The 23,245-nt window shown below is 42.0% G+C and overlaps 1 protein-coding gene across 1 annotated transcript in view; it reads right to left on the bottom strand.

Annotated features, from left to right (window-relative positions):
- Positions 1-1,587: 1,587 nt before the first annotated feature.
- Positions 1,588-23,245, bottom strand: part of SFI1 (Sfi1 homolog, spindle assembly associated (yeast)) — a 27,914-nt gene continuing 6,256 nt past the window's right edge. The window contains exons 6-30 of the mRNA XM_010022325.1: positions 21,734-21,851; positions 21,353-21,452; positions 19,861-20,017; positions 18,909-19,070; positions 18,413-18,483; positions 17,387-17,479; positions 16,932-17,029; positions 14,359-14,440; positions 13,304-13,482; positions 12,994-13,069; positions 12,145-12,240; positions 11,654-11,730; positions 10,914-11,016; positions 10,334-10,430; positions 9,520-9,680; positions 9,036-9,110; positions 8,669-8,743; positions 8,115-8,291; positions 7,143-7,384; positions 6,123-6,218; positions 4,716-4,965; positions 3,881-4,025; positions 3,012-3,135; positions 2,251-2,353; positions 1,588-1,695 (exon numbers count right to left, since the gene is read on the bottom strand). Of these exons, the coding sequence (XP_010020627.1) occupies positions 1,588-1,695; positions 2,251-2,353; positions 3,012-3,135; positions 3,881-4,025; positions 4,716-4,965; positions 6,123-6,218; positions 7,143-7,384; positions 8,115-8,291; positions 8,669-8,743; positions 9,036-9,110; positions 9,520-9,680; positions 10,334-10,430; positions 10,914-11,016; positions 11,654-11,730; positions 12,145-12,240; positions 12,994-13,069; positions 13,304-13,482; positions 14,359-14,440; positions 16,932-17,029; positions 17,387-17,479; positions 18,413-18,483; positions 18,909-19,070; positions 19,861-20,017; positions 21,353-21,452; positions 21,734-21,851 (3,065 nt within the window). The remainder of the gene's footprint in view (positions 1,696-2,250; positions 2,354-3,011; positions 3,136-3,880; positions 4,026-4,715; positions 4,966-6,122; positions 6,219-7,142; positions 7,385-8,114; positions 8,292-8,668; positions 8,744-9,035; positions 9,111-9,519; positions 9,681-10,333; positions 10,431-10,913; positions 11,017-11,653; positions 11,731-12,144; positions 12,241-12,993; positions 13,070-13,303; positions 13,483-14,358; positions 14,441-16,931; positions 17,030-17,386; positions 17,480-18,412; positions 18,484-18,908; positions 19,071-19,860; positions 20,018-21,352; positions 21,453-21,733; positions 21,852-23,245) is intronic.

The raw sequence follows: 23,245 nt of genomic DNA, 5'->3' as shown, positions 1-23,245 counted from the left end.
ATCTTATTCAAAAGATGACTCTGACTTTTGTCCTCATGCTAGGAATGTGCTGGGGACGAAGCTCTATGCTGAAGCTTCATCCTACAGCAAAACTTCAGCGCTTTCTTGTAACATGTCAAGAAGAGTTTGAAATCTAACACATTGGAGCTGTTAAATGTGGCACTGACAGAAACTGGTGCCCAAGTGAAGAAGAGGAATTGAGTTTTAAATGTATTAATTGTTTTTACAGAATAAACTTGTTCAAGCCCAGGCACTCAAACATTTAAAACTGACTTTGCTGTCCAGAGCTTGTTGGAGTGGACATGCCTTTCTGCTTTCTCAAAAATTTCTCGTATTACTTTCTTGCTTGAACTAATTTTCTGCTACTTTAAGGAGAGGGTAGGCTTTAACTAGCTCTGATTTTCTAAAGAAAAACTTATCTTCTTTGTATGCACTGCAGAAAATAGAATATAATTTTGTTGTACAAAGGTCCAGTTTGCCAAGTCCTGTATGTTTAGCTTGTCATCAGGAGAGATGGGATGATAAACTGCCTCTAAGTGATAGAGCCCAGCCATGACTTCAGTTATGGTGGCTGTCTGGGTGACAAGCAGGAGAAAATTCATTTGGCTCCAGGAGTCAATGTTTCCTCACTTTACATGAGGAGGAGTTTGAAAGCTTGAAGTGGCTGTCAGCCACCTATCTTACTAAGTTTCTTGGCATTAGCAAGTTTACTCCTGCAGCAGTATACTACCATATACAGCTTATAGAAATGTGCACTTTTTAAACCATTGCTGTTTAGAAAAGACTAAGGCAAACATCAACCCCAGAGGCTAAAGCTACAATCGGCCTTTTAACTAAATGTCATGTTAACAGTAGAAAGTGAATTCGTTCCAGTGGACGACAGGAAAGACCACTGAATCTTTTCCACTGGGGCCTATGCCACCCAGACACAGCCAAAGCAACTTTGAGCTTTAATTTCTCCATACTCAGCATCACCATCCACAGTATCTGAAGGTTACTGTTAGCCTAGTAATGGAGCATGGGTTACCTGTTGTGTGCTTTATTAGACACCTAAGGAGGAGAGGATTCAGCCTGTGAGTGGCTGGTTTTGTGATAGTCTTAATACTGTGCAGAGCTAGCTGATTAACAAACAACATCTGTTACGCAGTGGTTGGCGATGCACCCTGGAAGTGAAAAAGCAAAGTTCCTAGAGGGTACTGATAATGCTGTGAATTTCTCCTGCATGGAGAATCCATTTAATTCAACTGTATCAGTAGCATGCTATTTTTGTATGTCAAAGTGTATGACTTACTGACATGAACTCATTTAATTGCAAAGATTTTGAAATAAAGAGTCTTATCAGTGTTGCTTATCTTTGTGAAATGTCAGGGTAACCTAAAATAGGTATTGTGAACGCAGCATGAGGGGTATATAGCTCCTGTGTGCTTTTTAACCACTTGTATTAACAAAACAAGGCAAGCAAAAATATTTAATTTATAAAATAAAATTGCCATATATAGGCCAAGAGAATGTATAAATCTTCATCCTCCCCCACTATGAAAAGAGCAAAAAGTCCTACCCATGAGCTAGAATATTGGTTCAGATGCATCATGTATTGAGAACAATCTGGATTTCATGCAGGCGGGCAACCAGGCTCTGCACATGATCTCTCTCTTTCTGTTGTGCTTTGGTGAGAGTGTTGATCCTCACCTGCAACTGAAAGTGAAAGAGAACTGCATAAGCTGTTAGTACAGCAAGACAGCATTTAGTCTTTTTGACAGAGGAAGAGTGAATAAGCTCTAGCTGCCTTTGTATTACCCCACTTAAGAACCATTAAGTGACAGGATAGCGTCACTCAGGAACAGCCAAGCACTGTCTAGCTTTAGGGCTACCAGTTCAATACCCATGTGGCTGTATTAAAACCTGGGCACTGAGAGTAATGCAGATGCAGTCACTGTAGCGTAGCTACACTGTCCTGAGAAATCTCAGGGAAAGAATTGAGACTGAATCCACTAAGGCCTGCTACAGAGCTTGGAAATAGCCTTAGAAAGGTCTATTGGAGCTGGAGTTACATTTCTGAACAAATAGGATGCATCTACACAGTAGCCTGTTGTGCTTTTCAGTCCACTTCTGATTACAAGTCTCAATTCTCTTGGCATGTTAGTAGCAGGTTACTATACAATTGCTCACAACTTCCATCAGCCTTTGGGCTAAGTGCAATGCATAGTGATTATCACTTAAGTAACTTGAATTTGTTTGCTGTTTACAGACCTGATTCATTTCTTCCTGAACATCTTGTACACCATCTTGGTCCTCTGGTTGTGTGCTGTTTTCTAGCCACTTCTGTAGAATCTCTGCCTGCTGCTGACAGGACCTGATAAAGTGGATTAAGGGATTCTTGTGCCAATTAGAAGGCTCAGCAGTCTAAGCCAACTTAGACTTGAGATTGATACTTGCAATAAGACCCAATTTCTTGTCTCAAACCAGTGAATGGTAAAAGTCTAAAAAAAGAGATGCTTGAAAGCAGAGAAACCTGTCTGAAAATTGTTTACATTTCCTACTGCTTGTTCCTGACATCTTCCTGTCCTGACAGCCCCGTTTTCTTACTAGCCATTTTCGTAAATGTGTTCTTGTTCTAGTAGAGAAGTTGTCAAACACCAGCCATATTTTTTTAATTGACAGTTGGAAAAGCTAAGTTTTCGTAAGAATTTAGCTCTTTCATAGAGCTAAACGCCAAGTTCATTTGTACTGCCTTCAGATGACACCCAATACCTCTGCCATGCTTTCTGTAACAGCTGCCAAAGGTATAATTAAACCACTTGCTGACTACAAAAGAAGTGGCATGTGTACTCTCTCCTACCTGGAGTAAACTCTTAAAAAGAGAAAATAAAAACTTCTGGATCTTTTCTGTTTTCTTCACAGTTCTGCTGTGAACAGACAGGTTATTTTAAAAGTAGATACATACAAAAAGTGCAATATTAAGTTGACAGCATGAAGCAAGGCTGGATAAATAAAGGGGCTTTTCAAGATACTTGAGTTCTTGCTGCCTGCTGAAGTAGTACTGCATCTGCTGTTGGATGTGTTGGAGTTCAACTTCCAGCTTCCTCTGTAACACCATTTCTTCCCTGGAACTGTGCTCCCTTTCTTCCCCTTCAGCTGAATGGAAGATACAAGGCACAAGCAATGGAAGTACAACAGACATCCACTGCTCCTTATCAATGAAAGTCAAGTTAGTAGACAGGAAACATGGAACCCTCCTGGAGTCCTTCCACATGTTTTGTCACCCTGTGACATGTACCTGTTTGCCCAAAAGATCAGGTACAGTGAGAGGGAAGGAGTCCTGACAGCATTACAAGCTCCAAAGACTCAGGTTAAACATACACAAAAAAAGATAAATGTGAATGATTTAGTACTACAAATGCTGGTTTGGCCTATTCATTATTTAGTGTTTTACATCTCTAGAACAAAGTCAGTCTAGTTCTATGGAACACAAATTTCATGCCCTAAACGCCACGCTGGGAGGTGCTTCATCACCTTACGTCCCCTTTACAACCATACTGTAAGTATAGAGTAAACAGAGAGCTCTTCCCTCCTGAAACAGAGGAAACATTCAGCCTCACATACATGAACATCCCAGCACTCAAGCACATTCTTGCTAAAAGAAGCCAATCCCTAGGAGTTCCCTTCTTTCAATCCCCAGAACACTCTGTTAGCCCCCTGATTCAGCAGAACACACAAAATTCTTACTAGTGTCCCAAAAAGGAATGACTGGTGTTTTTCAGCTCCTGCAGCAGGCATACAGGACTGCCTTGTCTCTCTGATGTTTTGTGGAGCTGACTTACACTCTTGGATGTATTAGAGGAGGACACACAACTGCTACAGCCTAGATCTGAGGACCTACCTGCAGTCTGGTGACTCCGTTTTCCCACCAAGTTTTCAGGTGACAGCAAACGTGGCTCCAAGTTTGGTCGTAACTTCTCCATAGAGTCCTGTTGAGAGTCTTGGGAATGGGCTCCTTTGTGGCCGCTCACAGGCCAACCTTGTCTCTACAGGGTCAAAATGACACCATGTTTTTTCCTCAAAGGGTTTTCTTGAGTAAGCCCTACAAGTAGAATGCACCTGACCTACTCAACCCTACTCCCACTCAAACACCCCCTGTAGTCGCTGAGCCCCTCTCGTAAAATACCACAGAAGCAGCAGAGCTTAAGAAATAGGCATTTTAATTTCTAGCATGGAGATACTTCATCAAGATTAACACCTCCTATTTGGCATGGAACAGGAGGTTAAAGTGCAAGCACCTAGTTGCAGGGGAAGTGAGTTTCAATTTTTGGGACCGTCAGCCACAGCCACTGCTTCTAAACTGAGTTGCTCTTAAATCCCTGTAATCTGGTTGGCAAACTGTAACTGCTCTGAACTCTGAAGGAGCAGCACTCTCAAGTCAATTGCTAGGAAAAGCATCCAGCTAGGAAAGACACAAGACCAGGAAAAAAGGCATGAAATACAAGTGGATTGGTCAGCTAGTGAAACATTGCTTCAGACTGGTGGTAAAGAACTCTAGAGCATTCAGAGCCATTTAATTTGGTCAGCTTTTAGGATGACAGCTAGAACAAGAAAAGAATGGTTCAACAGCCCGATGGGCACTCCAGCAGAGCCACAGGAAAACCCAGCAATAAGCAGCACGCATGTTGACAGTAGCCCAGCAAGCACGCTAGTTTATCCTTCAGCAATACACTCACCATTTCTGCTCCAGCTTTCATGTGAGTCATGAAAGAGGAAGGAGGCCTCATCTCTGGCCTCTGAGTAGCACAGTGCACATCCTGTGTCCACAGTGGTACAGCATGTACAAGAGATGGGTAGGATTGAGTGGTATTGCCCGTTTGAGACAGATGTTTACTGGTACTTTCTTCCACTTCAGGTGTTTGCATTAAGTTCCCAGTCTGCCCAGGACATCTGTTCACAGGTGTTTGCTGAAACGGCACCTCTCGTCTGTAAAAGAAGGAGGACGAGGTCATCTTGTTATTCCCTTGCATACAGCTTTCCAGTCAGCTGCTTTACTATGCAAGGGAAACCCCACTTTAAAAGGAAAAAAAAAAAAAACCCACCAAATTACCAAACAGCAAAAACTCCCAAAAAAACGAACAAAACCAAAACACCACAACGATTTCAAAACCAAACAAAAAAAGCAGCAGAGCAGCAAAGGTTTCCATTACTCCTCCCGCCCTGCTCCAAATTCTCCACATTAATCCAGGCTGAAACAGTTTCTTCAGAGCTGTGTATTCAATCCATTAACAAAATCCTGCCTCATACTGGTTTGGGATAAGAGAAAGAGGGAGCAGGATCAGCAATTTCAGATGGGTTTTGAGAGGAAATCAATAGCTACTTCCCTTTTCTAAAGCTAACTACAGAACAGTTTCACATAAAAGTTCAGTCTAAACATCTGCTTAGACACAATTTCAGCTTCTATAGCAAGAGCAGTTTCAGCTCCCTCAGTTTCAGGGCTAAGACGTGCTACCGTAACTCAAGTGCAGAACACAAGACAGTGAAACTGCTGCTTAATTGAACATTTTCAGCAGCAGCACAAACCTTTGGGGGAAAATAATTAAAAAAAAAAAAAGCTCCTTTTAGAGCAGCAAAGTTGATTCAGCCAAGACAGAGAGAAATATGGCAGTTCTGGCTCTGCACCACCAGAATCATTACTGATTCCCCAGGAGATCAGTTAATCCACACCCAAACCTGGTGTGGAGCAAATACAATCTACGAGCCAAAAAGCATCCTGCACAACTCAAACTTCCAAGTTTATGTGGCAAGACTGACAGAAAAACAACCCACAACTTTACTTATTCCCTAAGCCCATTCATTTTGTAAGGAAGTGATGTGCCCTACCTTTCCCTCAAAATCTCTCACTAATAAAACAAAGGCCTTAGTTGCTATTTAGTTGAAGTTCGATTTTCTTGTCTGCTTCTTACAAAGAAACCTGATGTTTTTAAGGTTAAGATGGCCTTTTGGTAGCAGAGAACAATGCACCATCCCGTAATTACTGAGCGTTCTGTATTATGAAGGTCAGGGGATTTGAGGGGATAAGCAGAGCACATCCCATTCTAAGCCACCCTCTTTTTTGTTACTTTTAAAAACAGACTTTCTACCTAGAAAAAGGAGATCCCAGCAGTGCCTGGCTTTCTAGAGATCCCAGAAGGAAGTCAGGCCTTTGTGGTGGTAACCTTGCTCGTTGAATGGCATTTCTGAAAAGAACAAACAGAAACAATATGTAATTTAAATTGGCATAAGCTGGCATTGCAGCTAAAGAAACAGTCCTATTCCATCATTATCTCTGCTCTGCGACATTCCCCTTGCATGCAATAATAATATTTAAAGACTACATTTTGACCTGTGTTAATGTCACAATCTGGTTTACTCTATGAAGGATTGTGCCAACACAAGGGGTGGTGGAAAGGACAGAACTGAACAAGGCAACACTACTTCTTCTGGCAGCATATACTAGCTTAAAGAAATGTGAAGCTATCACCTTATTCCCCTTTAAGGCTCCTGTCCTGGACTGAGAAGCTTCATGGAAGATTCTTCCTTGAAATTGCCCCACGATCAGAAATTTTTAAGGACTAGCTTCCCCAGGGGAAAGAAAGGGACAAGAAGAAAGTTCCATTTCTGCACAGCCACAATCTTGATGTTTATCATTTCATCAAACCCTATACTTGGCTTCAGTGAAAAAAAGCTTCACTGACAGCTCTAGGCCACTCAGACAAGATCAGCTCTCACGATGCTAAAAGTCCCATCACACACATCTTTCAAATGTTTCCCTGTGTTACTGTTCTATGACAAGTGATAATGCTCCATGAATTCACAGCTGTATATCAAGAAACACAGCAGAAAGTATATAGCTGAACTGATCCTACTTGTCGCTGATATTTAAGTATAAAGTCACAAATTCCTTTGTTTATTTGTGGGCTGATGTATTCACTATGCACAGCTCTTGTACAACTGCAAGACCAGCCACATGATGCAGGGTCAGAGAGAGTGTTAGGGACTACAGCCATCAATGTGAAAACTTGGAAATACAAAAATGAGAGACACAGACAGATGGACTACACAGATGTAAAACTACATATATGCAGGTGGGACTAGAACTCTGAGCTGTTGAGCATGCTCACAGATCACCGAGAACTGGGTCCCCATCAGCAAGGTGAAATGGTAGGCGACTGTATTTTGAAGGCCATGGCTCTTCTTCTGCTGAATGTCCTCTTGTCCCAGGACTAACATCACGCATTTTTAACGCGACTTGCTTCTTCAGAGGTGGCAGAAAAGAACAAGGCTTATTTAATTTCTTGGAGAGAGCCTTCTGTTTCCACAGCATGGCACAGCGATACACTGACTGGTGAAGGTTGTAGGCTGCCTGCCAACACAAAGAATAGCAGAGCATTTGATGGCTGGGAGTAGGAAGCAACACCACGGCACCCAGGGAGAACACCACAGAAAGGAACTGAGATTTCTGCTGACCTCACAGCCACAGCAGCTCTCTAAGCTAAATTAGCAGGTCCACTGTGGTAATACTTGGGTAAGGAAAATATACTGGGTACTTCTGCAATGAGGCAGGCTGCACATTAGGAAACAGAACAGTGTCTTGAAAACCTGGAAAAGAGCTTGGAAAGCTGCCCAGGAGCAGGAAGAGAGCAAACAATACAGGCATCTCTATCTTCCTTTCTACACAACAAGTTTGGGCTGATATTCAAAGTCAGAAGCGACACAAGCCCACATTTGAAGGTGTAAGTGGTGCTAAAGCTAAGACAGGACTAGATGCAGCCTCTAATGCTTCATTCTAGCACAGAATTTAGAGATCAGACAGTAGCCACAAGCAAAGGTTTCATCCAGCATTATCTATGGTAGGAATTGCCCAGTTTTGAAATCACTTCATTAAGAAAGGTTCCAAATTAGCAACACAAATCTGAAGTCTCTAGTCTCAGCTGCATGAAAGGACAGGATCACAGGCAAAAGTGTATGTCAGATCCACACAAGTGCCAAGATGTAGGGCTCCCAAGATACACATGTGCACACAAATATACACACAAAGTAGATCAGAGCAGACCACTGCTGGATTTATCTGAACAATCATTTGTCTCTGTCACCTTCAGCTGGTGCTGTGCTTGAAGCTGTCCTTGCAACTGTTTCATGCCAGTGGTGTATCTCCAGAGCTGGGTTACACCTTCTCTCAGAAGAGCAGTGTGGTAAATTCCTGTGGCTCTTTTTGTGCAATCTTTCCTCTGCTGTTGCCCCTTGGTAAATCTGAGCCAAGCAGCAAATACCTACAAGAGGACCAACAAACAGCTTGAGTGTTGCAAAGACAGGTTCTGGGCCAGGGACTCCCCCAGCAGACAGAAACACTTTCCTTTCCACTGGATAGTAATTGGCAGAGCTATAGCAACAGCAGGACACTACCACAAGGGCAAAGAGACAGGGATTTAAGTCAGCTGAGGCTGGAGGGGGGAAAAAGTGCACAATTTTTAATCTGGTAAGAGGATTTAGAGTCAGTTTTCCAGCATCCTAAAATAACATATCACCCCCCAAAGATGAAAGGAAACAGATATTCAGAGTGTGCACTCTGCCAACTGCAGTCAAACCTGTGCATAATCTGCACATCTGCAAATCCACTTGTCTGCCCCTGACCCTCACAGACCCCTACCTTCCTCTGCAATGAAAGGGACCAATGCCACAATGCTTGCACCATCTTCTGCTTCTCCCATCGCTGCTCCAACAGCTATCGGGGAAAAAAATGCACAGCAAAGAGGTGAGGAGTTTACATATCCCACACCAGAAATGCTAGCCAGAGCATCAACCAAACAGGACGTGCTGGTGGAGCTATAGCACAATAACCTACTTAGTTCACCCAGTATACAGCAAGGCTTCTCTTCTGCTAGTGGAACCAAAAATCCAGAAAATGATTAAATCAATCCTTATGGTCCTCATATTCTCATGAGTGAGTGGAGTATGAAGGAGAAGAAAGGATAAAGATCAGCAAACAGCTAGCTACCCTGGGGTCAATTCCTTACCCGTGTCTTCCAGCAAGAGAAGGAAGTAGAGCAAAGTCTACGAGTCATTAGCTGATCTCCCAGCCTCTGTAGTAGCTGTAAGGCAAGCAAAACAGTGAGTCACTTGCAGACAAACCCCACTTATCTGAGCCAAAAGCTACTAGAATAGAACAGGTATCAAACAGCCTTTATCATCCTCCCTTTGTTCTGTTGAGGCGACACTAAATATCTAAGTGCCCTCTGCTGTAACAGTATCTGTGTATCTACGAACCCAGTAAGGATTTCACTAATGGTGTCACTCAGGGCAAACCCAGCTTCTCGTCTCTTGGTTAGTTCTACCAAAGCTTCTTCGGGCAAGACACAGGCAAGTTCCTTCCTCCTCAGTGCACAAGGGTGTTGTGCTCAGTCACTACCATTCCCTTCACCAGGGGCCACAGCCTGCTCTTCCACACCTGTAACTTCCAACACTGGGTCACTGGCTGGGGAAGTTGATGGTCCCTCTCACCATTTTCCCAAGGCACTGCTGGTGATACTTCTTCCATTTCACCAGGTACTTCTGGAGTAGGTGCTGCTGGTGGTGCTGTGCTGCCCTGTGCTGCTGAGCCCTCAGTATCAGAGACTCCCTAGTTAATTCCTTCCAGTGAAGAAACATGGACTGTAAATGCACTGTTAGGAGAAGACAAATGAACTCAGAGAGTATCAAGCGATCAGCTACTTTTCCAGATTAAGTCCGAAAGTATTTAAGTATTGCTCTAAGTATATTTAAGTATTGCTTTAGCAATACTTAACACTGACAGTACTCAGCCCTAGAAAGAAGGATTGTGAAACACGTCAGCTGACAGTCAGTGAGCCGTGACTTCAAGTCTTCCCTGCTGCCATTGACATTCTTTATAATCCTTAGGAAATCATTTGCCCCTGCTGCTTCAGAGTCCTCATGTCAAGAAGGTGGCTGGTACCATGAAAATGCTTGCAAAGTTTGAGGGCCTTTCTGTATTAGTTACTAGAGAAAGATTGAAGCAGCAACTGGTAAGATGACTTGCACTGCCCTTAAAACAGAGGCATCTGAGCTTCTCAAAATTAGTAATGGAAAATTCCCTTGATGGGGGACAAGGAACCAACAGAGAAGCAAAGTAACACAAGCAGCCTTCAACTGACCACTGGAGTCCCAAGTCCTTCCCCATTCCATGGTGACATCCTTTGTAGGCTTAATAGACATCTGTACAGATGACACAAAAGACTGCTCTACTGAGCTATGTCTTTCTAAGGATCATACATAAATAACTAAGTCTTTTGAGAGTTTAATATCTCCATCAGCTCACCCATATCCAAATGTTTTCTGGCCTGCATCACAGCCATCATCTTCTGCTGACGGCTACACACTTGGAGCAGGGCAGTGTACCTCCACTGCAGCAGCACCTAAAGGTGCAATACAAACAAGAGACAGGACACAGACTGACTGCAATGTTCTTGGGAGGGGGAAGCAATGTACTCCATACTGCTGGCACCACAACCACTCCCATCTAATTTTTCACATAGGGCTCAGCAAGACAGTGCAAATTTCCTACAAAGTAAATACAGCAGAGGGTCCCCCGGCAGTTTTCATTCATACTCCTTTTCCATCCACCTGTCTTTCCCCCCACCCCAGGTAATACTACTACACTATATCATACTACTGGTCCTCCCTTCCTCCTAGGAAGTGGGGAGAAAGGAAGAGTCAAAACCATGAGTTCACTCAGAGACAAGTTTCAGAGATGCCTGTAGAAATAACATGGGACTCACACTTTTTAGATCTTTCTTAGTAGTGGCTCTTAGATTAAGTTTTTGATCCTGCATTACCTGACCCATGCCTGAACTAGCATCTGTACTTAAGACTTGGTATCTGCTATAGAGAGACCCTACCTTTGACAGGATTGCTCTCCTGTAGTGCTCATCTGCCTGAATAGCTGCCTTAGCTTCACATACAAGAGCAAGAGCATTTTCTCTCCACGTACACAAAACTTGCCTGGGCATATAAATATATAAAAATTAAAAAACAAACAAAACCCATTAAGAATGATTCTCACTTGTTCATTTGGCACCCTCCAACCCACAGGGGAGCCAAAGCCAGCTCTCTCTATAAACTCAGTCTTGCAAATCAACTTCTGCCCCTTTGGGTCTCCGTTGAAGGCAGTACAAAACCAGAATACACCCTTAAATTCAGCATCTTAAGCCAAATCAATCAGGCTCTTCAAGTGACTGTGGTTGTACAGCATTAAAACAAATGAGGTAGTTAAAACTAAAGCAACTACAACCAATACAAAGTGATGATATTATCTTTAACCACTCTCCTCACTTTTTACACAAGACAGCCTCTACATCTTCCAGGCTGCTATAATATTTTATTCATGTAGAATCTGTGTGCTCACTACAGGGAATGATAGAGTTTGCTGTCTCTTATGGGCCTAAATAAAAAACAGAGCAAATTCAGGAAGAAGTTGACTTCTTTTAGCTAGGTGATCTGCACAGAAACAACAATGCACAGGGGAGCCAATTCCCAGCGTTGACCACTCAAAAATTGACAAAGGTGGCAATGAAAGAAAAGGAGTAATTTGACTGCAGTGTGGTCACTTCTCTCCTGCTGCACAAGGAAACAGGCTTACCGGAGCAGACGGCTGGTGTGCCAGTTCTCCTTCTCAGCTACTTGGGATAGAATGCACTGTACCTTATGTTGGTAAGTCTGCAAGAAAAGCAGCAAGAGGTAAAGTCTTCCTCAACTGCCAACATCTGAGGAAAGGAGACATCTGGAAACTCTTAATAGCAGCTTAGGAGAGTAGTAGCAGCAGTGGAGTATAGGACAGGGAAAAGGAGGTTGCAGCCACTGAAATCAAATGCTGCTTTTCTGAGATGAAGAGTCATTACACACTAGTTAATGCCAGCTATGACAGACCCTTCACCAAGCCACATGATTACATTGGTTCTTTTGCTCCAGAAAGCAATGCTAGAGCTTATACACCCTATCTACACCCAAGCCTCCATTCTACCTTGCTATGCAAATGCCTAGAGTGAAACAGCATGGCAGCTCTTCAGTTCTCACCAAAGCACTTCAGCACACACACACAAATCCCTCATAGGAAAGGATGTTCCCTCCTACCTTCCAGGCTGTCAAGGTCTTGCCCAGTAACGTGTGCCGATAGTGCACGTCTGCTTGCACCAACTTCCTCCATTTCTCACGCTGATGTTCCACATACTGTGAGGGTGGAGAGAAGAAAGACATGTACATGTGATGGAGAGAAAACAGGCAGTGGCACAGCAAAGAGGGAAAAGGATCATTCCCAGTCACTGGGGAAACATCTATCCTTTAATCTTGCTGTAATAGGTTTTCATTCAAACTAGTGCTGCACCCTACTATTTCTCCAGAAGGCCTAGTTGAGGCTTTTTTAGCCCTGCCCTTTTTAGAAATCCTTTTGAAGACTGATACAGTTCACTCAGGTTAACAGTTCTGGACCAACATACTAGTGTCAACTCTAAAACATCTCAGTAAGACATGCTGCAAGGCATATGTGGTCCATCACATCATGGTAAGGGAAAGGCCCAGCATAAAAGTGAAGAGCCATCTGATAGGGCCTGCTGTGACCTGTACACAACTACAGACCACACTACACCCTGCTGCAAACTTCTGACTTTGAGAAGGACATGCACAGTAGTGTCTAGGGATAATTTCATCATGTTAACTCTGGTTACATCCCTGGGTAAATCTCCTAAACTACAGTCCCATTCTCACTATATTAGAGAAGCCAACAAGAAGTCAAAGAACTCCCTCTCCTCCCTACACAATTCCTGTTCTGTCCACGCTGAACTGGTTTTAGCCACCTGGAAAAGAAGGAGAGCTTAGGAATGACTAGTATTTAAAATAAACAATTTAATTTCTAGCCATATGGTAGAAGCAATCTGTACAAAATAAATAGGATTCAAGCTCTTCCCCATCTGTTAACTCCCTCACCTCCTTCCACTTGTTCCAAGTCTGCTGCAGACACTTTGAAGAGTGAAATCTTAAGGCTTGCATCTCCTTGAGCCTCCTATAAGAAAAATAATTATTTCTTCTACAATGCAATTCATGTTACTGAACCCGTCTAGCACAGACTTGACCCCACACCTGCTATTTTCAGTAAGTCATTTACTGAAGGACAAGCTAGTAGATTCCAAAGCATACCTAAGGAGTCAGAATCACTGTGAATTAACAGCTGCTTTGCCAAGAGTAGGCCACCACAGGACCAACCCAAATCATTCTCCCTTTTAAATAAACTTCTTACTCTGTTTTTCTCTCCTGAGTATTTTGCTTCCAAAGACAGAAAGCCTTTAGCAGCAGCAGGTTGCTGTAGTGACCTTGTGCACGAACCAAGTTCTCTTGCTCCTCCAAACATGCAGCTGTTCTTCTACGCCAGAAGCACCAGAAGCAATGCAATAGCTGCCTTTCAAAATGAAGTGCAGCCTACAATGGGAAGAAGGTGGCAGTGAACTCATGACATTGCCTTCTCTTGTTTATAAGTGGCCTATTTCTTAAAGATGACATGCACAGAACTGTCCAGTGTTTGTTTTCCTCTTCTTACGTTAAACATGTCACCCAAGCCCCTTTGTTCTGAGTTTATGTGACTATATTATACAGGGACCTACATGCATGCAGATGGAGAAACTGCCACCAGAAAACAGCGAGCCAAAGAGAGGAAAACTACACGCTCATAAGTAGCATATGAAAGACTCCCCAGAACCGATAAGCTCCAAAAAACACTCCTGTTGAATCTGCAGGGACTGATAATCTCGGAACGCCAACAGTCAGCCATATCTGCATAAGGCCACACACACACTGCCATCAACCAGGAGCTGTGGAACTCAGACCACATAAAAGGTGGCAGTAGCTGCTACAGATAAAGACTACAGAATTATCTATACCTCTGTGGAAATGAAGGATCCCTTAAGCGATTTTATGGACACCTACCTAGAAACAACTAGTTTGTCAGCACCACCCTGAACTTTTTAAATAGGTTGGGGTTGGCTCTTTATTACTATTACTGTTTCAACCAGGTAACTATGAAATAGACATTTACTGGGTGAGAGAGTAAGTGAATGAACTGTGTGAATAGTTACCCTCTAGTAACAACGTCTCGAAACTATTATTATTAATAAATAGCTTAACTCAAAAAAAGCGAATAGTAAATACTGGTTGTAATCTGTTTTCCCTGACTTGATCCCCCACAGGGAAAAGGGAACTTAAAATACACAAGTCTATCTCATCCCAACTCATGTTCACAGACAGTGACTAAGAAACCATGCCCTCTATTTCCTAAGCAAGGTAAAAGAGTAGATTTACCCTCTTCTCTGCCTTCCGGAATTCTTGCTGCTTGCAGGCCTTCAGCAGCCACGTGTCAAATACTTGTCTCATCAACACCCTCCTGCAAGCAAAAAGGGAGAATGTCAGCACAGGAGAGAATTCCTTCGGAAAAGAAGGATTTTATGAATGTCAAAAGACCAATCCATCTACAACTTAAACAGTTAGTTGATTTTTCAAACACTACAAGCCACCTTTGGAAATCAGGCAGCTGTATGTCCTCATTATTCTCTGGGTTAAAAAAAAGACAATTTGCCCCCGCAAATCTTACATAGAAGACATAAGATTAGTGAATTTTCTGAAGTTATCAGAACTCTCTGCTTTCATTCAGATCATTCAAAAGATTGTTCTGACTTCTGACCAAATATTTAAAAACACAAAGAAAAAAAAATATATAACAACCTTTTATTTCTTCTCCACTGTAAATACAGTCCAATCCCTCCTCCCTTCGAAATAGTTTGAAAATCCTACTCTACTTTTTCTATTTAAAACCAAAACAAACATTGTAATAGGACTTGAAAAAAGTTATAATAACACATAATTAAGAGCAGTGTGGTCTGATCTTAACACTGAAGAGGTTCTACCAAAGTCTTCTTTTATGAACACGGCCAGGTTAACTGCCTTCATTACCAAAGCTTCTTTCTCTCTAGACAAAGATAATACTTCCTAGTCTGTGTCCTCCCCAGGGAGAATCATTACCAAATAGTACTCAAAAAATGCAATTAATAGATATTTGTGATTGAGCACTGTACATCTCTTTCACAGAAGCAGCATATAGTAGGAGCCTCCTATTCCAGAAGCCTGAGCTACAGCATAGTAGAAACAGCACATCAGTTATTTCCAGACCTCAGTCATGTGGGTGTACTAATTAGACTGTCAGCAAGTCTCAGCTCTTCTCCAGTCTAAACAGGCCTAAAAGATACTTGGATTATTTCCAGGTAATTTTTGGTAGGTAGCTGTTACAGCTCATTACAAGTTTATGAGGTGGTAAACAGCATAAGTCTTCCTGAAGGGTACTGGTAGTTGCCAGCAAGAGTGTCTCTGATCTGCAGACAGTCACAAATCTCAATTGGTGGCCCTTCTGGGATATCTCCGAGGTCTTACCATGAGACACAGCAACTGGGGCACTGACTTGGGAGGCAGCACACACGTGCACAAGAGACCAACAGAGAAGCTAAATTCTGGCAAGCTGCCATGGAAGTTTTACTTAGGTCTTGTTGAAAAGCAGCCCCAGACCTCTGACCAAAGAACATACTTCTTATCATTTGTTCCTTTGTGTTCAGGAAATAGGACTTAATTTATACTCTTTCTAAGGAGAAAGGATTGCACACAAAAACATTCCTGACCCATGAAATCAAAGTATGGCTCCAGAACCAACAAGTTCATCCCTTCTCTGGTGAGAGAGGCATGAGTTACAGTGCAGCAGTTGCATGCTGCAACTCATCTTCACCAAGCTTAAGGTCCTGAGTGTTCGAGCATTTTCTCTCTCCTTGTCTCCAGAGGGTAAAAGCTAACACAGCACAGCTGCACTCTCAAAACAGTTGGGAAAAACTCCTAATTGCTTGCAGAAATGCAGCTGCCCTTATTACTCAGCTGCACTCCAAACCTATCTGTGAATCTGCCGAAGAGTAAGCCTATATCCAAGCCAAAACAGACTTTTTGCAGCCTGCTTTTTAACTGTGAAGCCAGGCTTCTCATGACAGAAAGGTACGAATCTGGAACACAGGGTGTAACTATTCTCTGCCAATGAGAGGTGCGAGGTCCCAAGTCTACTAAAAAGAAGATTCAATGTTAAAGAATATTTTTTTGTTTCTCAACTTACACAGGAAGAAGTGTCCCATTGCCCATGGAGGGGTCTCATTGTAAGAGCATATAACAGCACAATAAATCATAACTCTACCTGCAGAGTCAGCACTGAATCCACAGGTAAGAATACAAGCCCAGGCAAGGCTTTTAAGGCATCTCAGAAAAGGCACCCATTTTTTTTTTCCTCTCCCAGTCAATATTCTCTACCCAGTGTGATTTCCACAAGGCACAAGAACACACTCTTGTAACTCCTGCGTGTGTCTCTGCCTCCATAATATGCCAGTAAAAGTAGTTAGTAAGATGTATCATTACTGTGAGACAAAGGCTAGTGTCTGAATTTTAAGAGATGATGAGAACCTACAGCATGCATCTACTTTTAACAGAAAACAGAAACACCAAGCACCTCTGAAGAAGAAATATTCCCAGTAATTTCACTCAATTTCACATTGTAAACTTAACTTAGAATAACTCCAGCAGTTGTAACAGATTTATTTTGGCACGACTGCAGTTGTGGACCTGGACTCATTTTGAGTGAATCTAAACAAGCCTCAGAGCTAGGCTTAAACCAATCTCCTTCTCACATTTCACAGAGAAGCAGGGGATATAAATTCTCTACTACTCATAGAAAATGTAAGAGCAATTGGCAGGAGAATGGTCATGCCCCAAAGGTACTATCAGGTTTTAAAAGATAATCAAAGGCCCACAAATCCTACATTTGTACAACTTTCTATCAGCATTTCTCTGTGTACCTATAACGGGCATAAGCCACTGTTGTTAAGGCCTGCTGCTGTTCTTCTTCCTTCTCTTCCAAACGGGACTTCCAACGGTTCCAGAACTTCTGCAGCACCTGAAATAGAACAATAGACATGAAAAAACATAGATATCAAGGGAGGAAGAGAATCCAAAGACAGACATTATTAAATGTCCTACAGAAACTGCATGCTGCAATGGTTGTCTCCTGCACTGTTTCACATGCCAACCTTGTTTTATAACCTGCTATGAATTTTTCTGGTAAAAGTCACCATAAACATAGGAAAACAGGGAACTAAACTAAGACTGACACTTGACTTACATAGGAGGTTGTCTGTGCTATTAGTATTTAGGAACAAAGCCACTGATTTAATAAAAAAGGCATTTTGTAGATGAAAGTGGAAGCCCACAGGACAGCTGAAGAAAAACTAACACAAAGAAAGGTCAGACTCACTGTAACCTGGTGCTGACGGTGTGACAGATTCTTTCTCATTTGCTGAAGATGAGCATTCTCAACATTCTGCCAAAGACCCTTAAACCCGAGTGTCTGTAACAACAAGAAATGTATACAACTTTCATGTAACCCAGATCAGCACTGCACAGCTTAGAACTGGCTGCTCCTTACAATCTGTTTGATGCTACTCCTTGCAACAACTGAGATTTATGAACTTGTCATCAAAGCCATGCATCAATTTCCCCTCACAAATTGTTACTTCTCCAGCTAAACTAAAATTCCCTTGCACGTTCCCAGGGTTTTATTACGAGGCATCTAACTCCTCATTCAGCTATCAACACCACTACCCACATCCTTTCCCAAACTATCTCTTCCTTTGCTTCAAGACTCCTAACTTGCTCCTTATCAAGAATAGAAAAGATCCACTTCCCTTTTACGTCTATTCTATACAAGGTCTTTTGATCTACAATCCCACAATGCCTTGATTCAGGGATGAACGTGATAAAAAGCATTCTGAAAGCATCCTGCCTTAATGGTCTCTTATAGTCAATGTTTTCAATCTATGATCTAAACAGGTTTATTGACTGCCATTCGTTTGATGATCAGTACTGATCCACACTTGAACATAATTCAGTTCCAAAAAAGCTGGAGGCCTGCTCATGCCTGATGCAGACAGAAACATTTGAGGTAGAGGTGAGAAGAAAAAAAAAAATCAGGGAAAATCAAGGGGAAAACACAGTATCATGGTGAAATGGCCAGTAGAATCAAGATTAATCTGCTACAGCACCAGTTTCCCAATTGAAATAATTATTCTGGAGAGCAGCACAGTTTCCCCATTTGGATTCAACTGGCAGATTTCAGAATAGATGGAATTAAGAAACCTGATGGCAGATCCAAACTCACCCTGGCAGAAAATGGTGCACTTAACACCCACACAGCACTACTAGTATCAAAGGCACAATGCCAGCCAGGAGTATCCCACTTCCCCCACAGTCTCTTCCACCTGATGTACACCAGTGCTCTTACCAACAGATGACGCCTGTAGTGTTTTTCAGCCAGCTCACACTGCCAGGTCTCTTCCACACACAGTACAACATCTGCCACTGCGTTAAAGGATCTTTTACACAGAAACATCCCCCCTGACACATACACAACCTTCTCCCACAGAGGGGCACTAGATATCGATCTAAATTTGCTTCACTACCTTAATTTCCAGCACTGTTACCTGCACAAGTTTTTATTACAGTCATGTTCACAATATGTTTCTGATTCACTGTTAAGTAACGACTTCTTCTCCAGCCCTAAATTATCTTCTGCTGGCTCTTAGCTGTCAGCAGGCTAACATACTGTAATTGCAACAGTTATACTAATTGATAGTAGAGCTGTACATGTATCTTACTAATGACAACATGTTTGTTGTCACCCACGCTGTTGCACAACATTCCTGTTTATTAATCATATCTTTTCCCTGTGGAAATGTTTTTAACCTGACCCTGTTAGGGATTAAATACAGATTGGATACAATGCTTCCAGTGTGCAAAGACTCTCCATAAAGTAATCCTTGCTGCTAGTTTTTCCATGTCCTTTTGGTGAGCATGCATTCTTCTCCTGCGCTCCCATGACAGCTGCCAACTAGAGAAACACCACCGGAGTATCCTGCTTCGGTGATGCTCTTGGGACAGCTCTGGAAAACAAACACACAAATTACTCATGACTTGCTCCATCCTCAGCTCGTTTCTATCAGGTAAGGCCATGACATTTAAATCATTGGTTCTGAAGTGACAGAAGCTCTAACTGAAATATGATGGTAAGAATTCACAGTAAGACTCAGCTATGGACTATATTGTTCCTATTGATCACAAAGGCAGTTTTAAAGCAGTAAACTACTGTACTCAGTGAAGAAGGGAAAGTTAAGACACTGCATCACTTGTTCAACATACATACACAAACTTGCTTACATTTCAGCATACTCCTGTTACTAATTCCCAGATATCCAAGATGGATTATTTTCCACTAGCACCGATTGGTGGCAGGCAACTCACACAAACGTCTGAACTTACTCCAGTGACTTCAAGGGAAGAAGCAAAAGAATTGGTGTAATATTCTTCACCATCCTATGTAAGTTGTGATTTGTCTGACTAACAAAAAAAATCTACACACAGATTGACAAATAATAGTCCTGAATACATGCATGACCACAGGCATCTCAGTCAGAATATGATATGCAGTATGCAAGTTTTCATCAAGGGAACTATAAAACATTTTCTTTTAAATCACATGGAAAGCAAGTTATCTCCTCAACAGTTCAGCATATAACCTTAGCTAGCCTTAGCAGTGTATAGTCCAAGCTGCATCTCACCATCTGCTGAGTAAGCAGAAACACTGCAGCATCTCCTAGAAAAGAAAAAACCATCACTGTGCCTTAAGCAAAGGGGCTGAGCCCTGTCCAGTCCTAACTCATCATTTTCACTCACCAGTCTGAAGTTTCTTTGCTTTGTGAAGGTTTACGTATCCCAGCCATGCTTCCATGCACCTCTTCAACTCCCAGTGCCGATTGTGAGTTACTGGCCTAGTCTCTTTCTGCTTGTTACTCTGGTTGTATAAATACAGCTCTCGCCACTGCAACCAAGCCTGACAGTACAATTGAGTAGGGAGGGCAACAGGATTAAAAAAACAGACAAGATTAGGGAAGCAGAATAAAGAAGACAAGAGGAAGAACACACAGGCAATAGCAAATTCATGAGCAATGAGGTATCTCCCCACAAGGTGATGACAACCTCCCACCAATCAACTGAACAAGTATCAAAAGAATGTCAGCATAGACAAGGTCAAAGACGAAGAATTGGTACTAAACTTTTTCTTTTTAATTAACATTTTCACACTTTCTACATTAAAATGCCAAAATAATACGCTTTCTTTCAGAGTTTTTTCATGTAAAAGAGAATCACATCTTGAGATATGATTTTGCAAGCCACGAGTTTATCTCCTTAGTAGCAGAAAACCAGGCAGCATTGCCATCTTACAGCACAGGCTAAATTAAATACCACCATTTGCATTTAATGACATGGACAAAAGGTCAGTTCCATTGAAAGAGAGAAAACCTGCCCTGTTTTCACCAGCTGGGATGAACTATTTACTGAAGGAGCTGAAAACCTTTTAAGAATATGAAATGCTGGATTGTATTTTCTTACCCCAAAATGGAATTAAACATACTCATAGAAATTCATTAGGACATAAGAAATGTTGTCTTACAAAGAGGCCAGGTGCTGTCAAACAGCTGACCAGTGCTATCTTGCCTCCTGATGGGATAGTGGATTGGAGTTCAGCTGGATGCAAGTACCCTTCATGCCCTGCTCAAAATGCCAGAGCTGCAAACACACACACCTGTTTTACCTCCTATTGACCTGTGGCTAGTTTGTGTGATGGAGAGAACTCTGATAGTTCCACTATCATCAAACACTGTATAAGACAGTAACAATTCCTTCGGACAGTCTGCTTCCTACCAAATAAAAGACATGGATCCAGTTTGCTTTACCTACATTTCCTGTAAAAAAATTGGTTTGATCTTCATAGAATATCTCAAATTGGAAGGGACCTGTAAGGATCATTGAGTCCAACTCCCTGCTTCTCTCAGGACTTCTTAAAACTAAATCATATGACCAAGAGCATCACCCAGACACTCCTTGAATTCTGACAGGTTTGGTGCCATGACCACTTCCCTGGGGAGCCTGTTCCAGTGACCAACCACCCTCTTGGTAAAGAGCCTTTTCCTAATGTCCAATCTGAACTTCCCCAACACAGCTTCATTCCATTTACTCACGTTTTAATATGTTCTTCCATCATAAGTACTGCAATTCACAAAACAAATGAGTATAAGGCCTATTCTTTATTAATCTGCAACATCAGTCGAATGTGCACACAGCTTATGAATTACATCTGGTAGCATGTGAAGCTCCTGGGACTTACTCGAAATTGCAGGCTCTGGGCCCAATGCTGCAGAGCCAAAACATTCATTTTATGTCCTGTGCAGCTCTGGTAGTGTCTTCTCCACACTGCCCACGATGTGCTGTCAAAAAGTATGTTACAGACATGTTCAAATGCAGGTTCCATAGTTCAGTGCAAGAAACCACCTTCCTCTCACCAGAAAATAAATGTATGAACAACAATCTTTGAAATTCAGTCTCTGGATGTACCAGAAGAATTAAGACACACACACCCCAAAAGGAGGAAAAAATAATTTAAAATCTAACATGGAACAAAGTCACTGCAGGAAGAGATAACAGAACACAGGTAAAAACCATGGCGTTATGGTCAGTGCCTCGCTGCTTGTTTCCATTCCATTCTCACCGCAAACAGCTTCTTTCCCTGAATGCCAGTGCCACAGACTGCATCCCACGTTTTGTCCTTTGGACATCAACATAAACCAGCCAGCACTGCCAGGTCCTGAGCAAGTTTCGCTTCTTTGCTGTGCACAAAAACAAAAAAATACTGCATCTTAAGTTCATGCATGAATGCAGCACTTTATAACCACTTTAACGTTTGAACCGTTCTTTAACTTGGCCCCGAGCTCCATTCCCCTCAACCCGCAGTGACACCTCGTGGGAAACCCTGAAACAGCACCACCAGCCGTGAAAAACTACCCCGGCTGAGGGTGTCACACGGACAAGAACCTCTGAAACGCTGACGGCATCATGCCACTTGTTCGGAGCAGCGTGAATTATCAGACAATGCCACTGCTTTGTCTTCAGAGCTTACAGGGTATATAATTGTAGAACAATATTCAGCACAACAACCTTACTGGGTAAGAATCACAGGATTTTCTTTGTTTCATTTTAAAAGAGAAGTTCATCAGGTTCATCAGTTGCTTTTCAAGAGTTATTCTCTATTATAAGCAGAGAAATCAACCAGAAACAAGTAAAGTTTATTTAGCAACCTGATCATACAGCTAAAACCAGAAGTGCTGCCACAAATTCCAGTTTACCACTTTATGCAGTGCACTGCACTTTCTCCTCACAACAGTCTGGCTTCCCAGAACAGACACTATTGAAGAAAAGTTATTAGAAAAAACATCACTGATTTTATGCCATTTCACACTTAAAATAAAAAGCACAACCAAAAACAAACTCCCCCCCCACCACAACACAAAAAAAAACAACAACAAAAAATAACCAGAAAAAACAAAACAAAAAAAACCCCACAAACCAAAACAAAAATCACCACATTTGTGTTTTTTTAAGATTTCCTTGTGATCTGGTGAATCAAGTATTAAACTACCTTAGTCACTTTTTTACCTAAGTTACACACAGCTGCTTCTGTAAGCCCTTTGCCCTCAGTAAGAGAGGAAATCTAGATAGCCTCTCAGTTTGTTTCAAAAGGTGCCAATCTGTATAATATTCTGAGGCTACATTCATATGCAAAGAGACCAGTTAACTTATTTTGCAGATCAGCACAGAACAAAACCACAGGATCATCTCTAACAGAGGGTCATCCTCCTCTTCAGGGGAACATATCCCCTGAAGCCAAAGGAAGTTGCAATCAATATATGCAACCTCATCAGTAGGACCAATCCACTGCAAAACAAAGGCTCTACACAGTAAGATATGGGGTATTCAATAGTTTGGGCCTCTTTTCAATTGCAAGACACAACCTAGAAGGAATAGTGAATACAGATATGTACAGTTAATACCACAGGGAATTACTATCTAATTTCTATAGCCACAGTTGATAGAATTCCAATAACACATCCTATCAAACAATAGCTATGTAATACGTATTGTGATAAAGAAAGAAAAACAAACAAACAAGCCAACCAAAACACCCCCCAAAATAATCAACACAATCCAGAGCAGATGGAGAGGC

This window comes from Nestor notabilis, unplaced genomic scaffold (genome assembly GCF_000696875.1).
Source record: "Nestor notabilis isolate BGI_N333 unplaced genomic scaffold, ASM69687v1 scaffold15699, whole genome shotgun sequence".
Classification (NCBI taxonomy): domain Eukaryota; kingdom Metazoa; phylum Chordata; class Aves; order Psittaciformes; family Psittacidae; genus Nestor; species Nestor notabilis.
The sequence above is the reverse complement of the archived record's forward strand: the minus strand, read 5'-3'. Positions and strand labels throughout refer to the sequence as shown.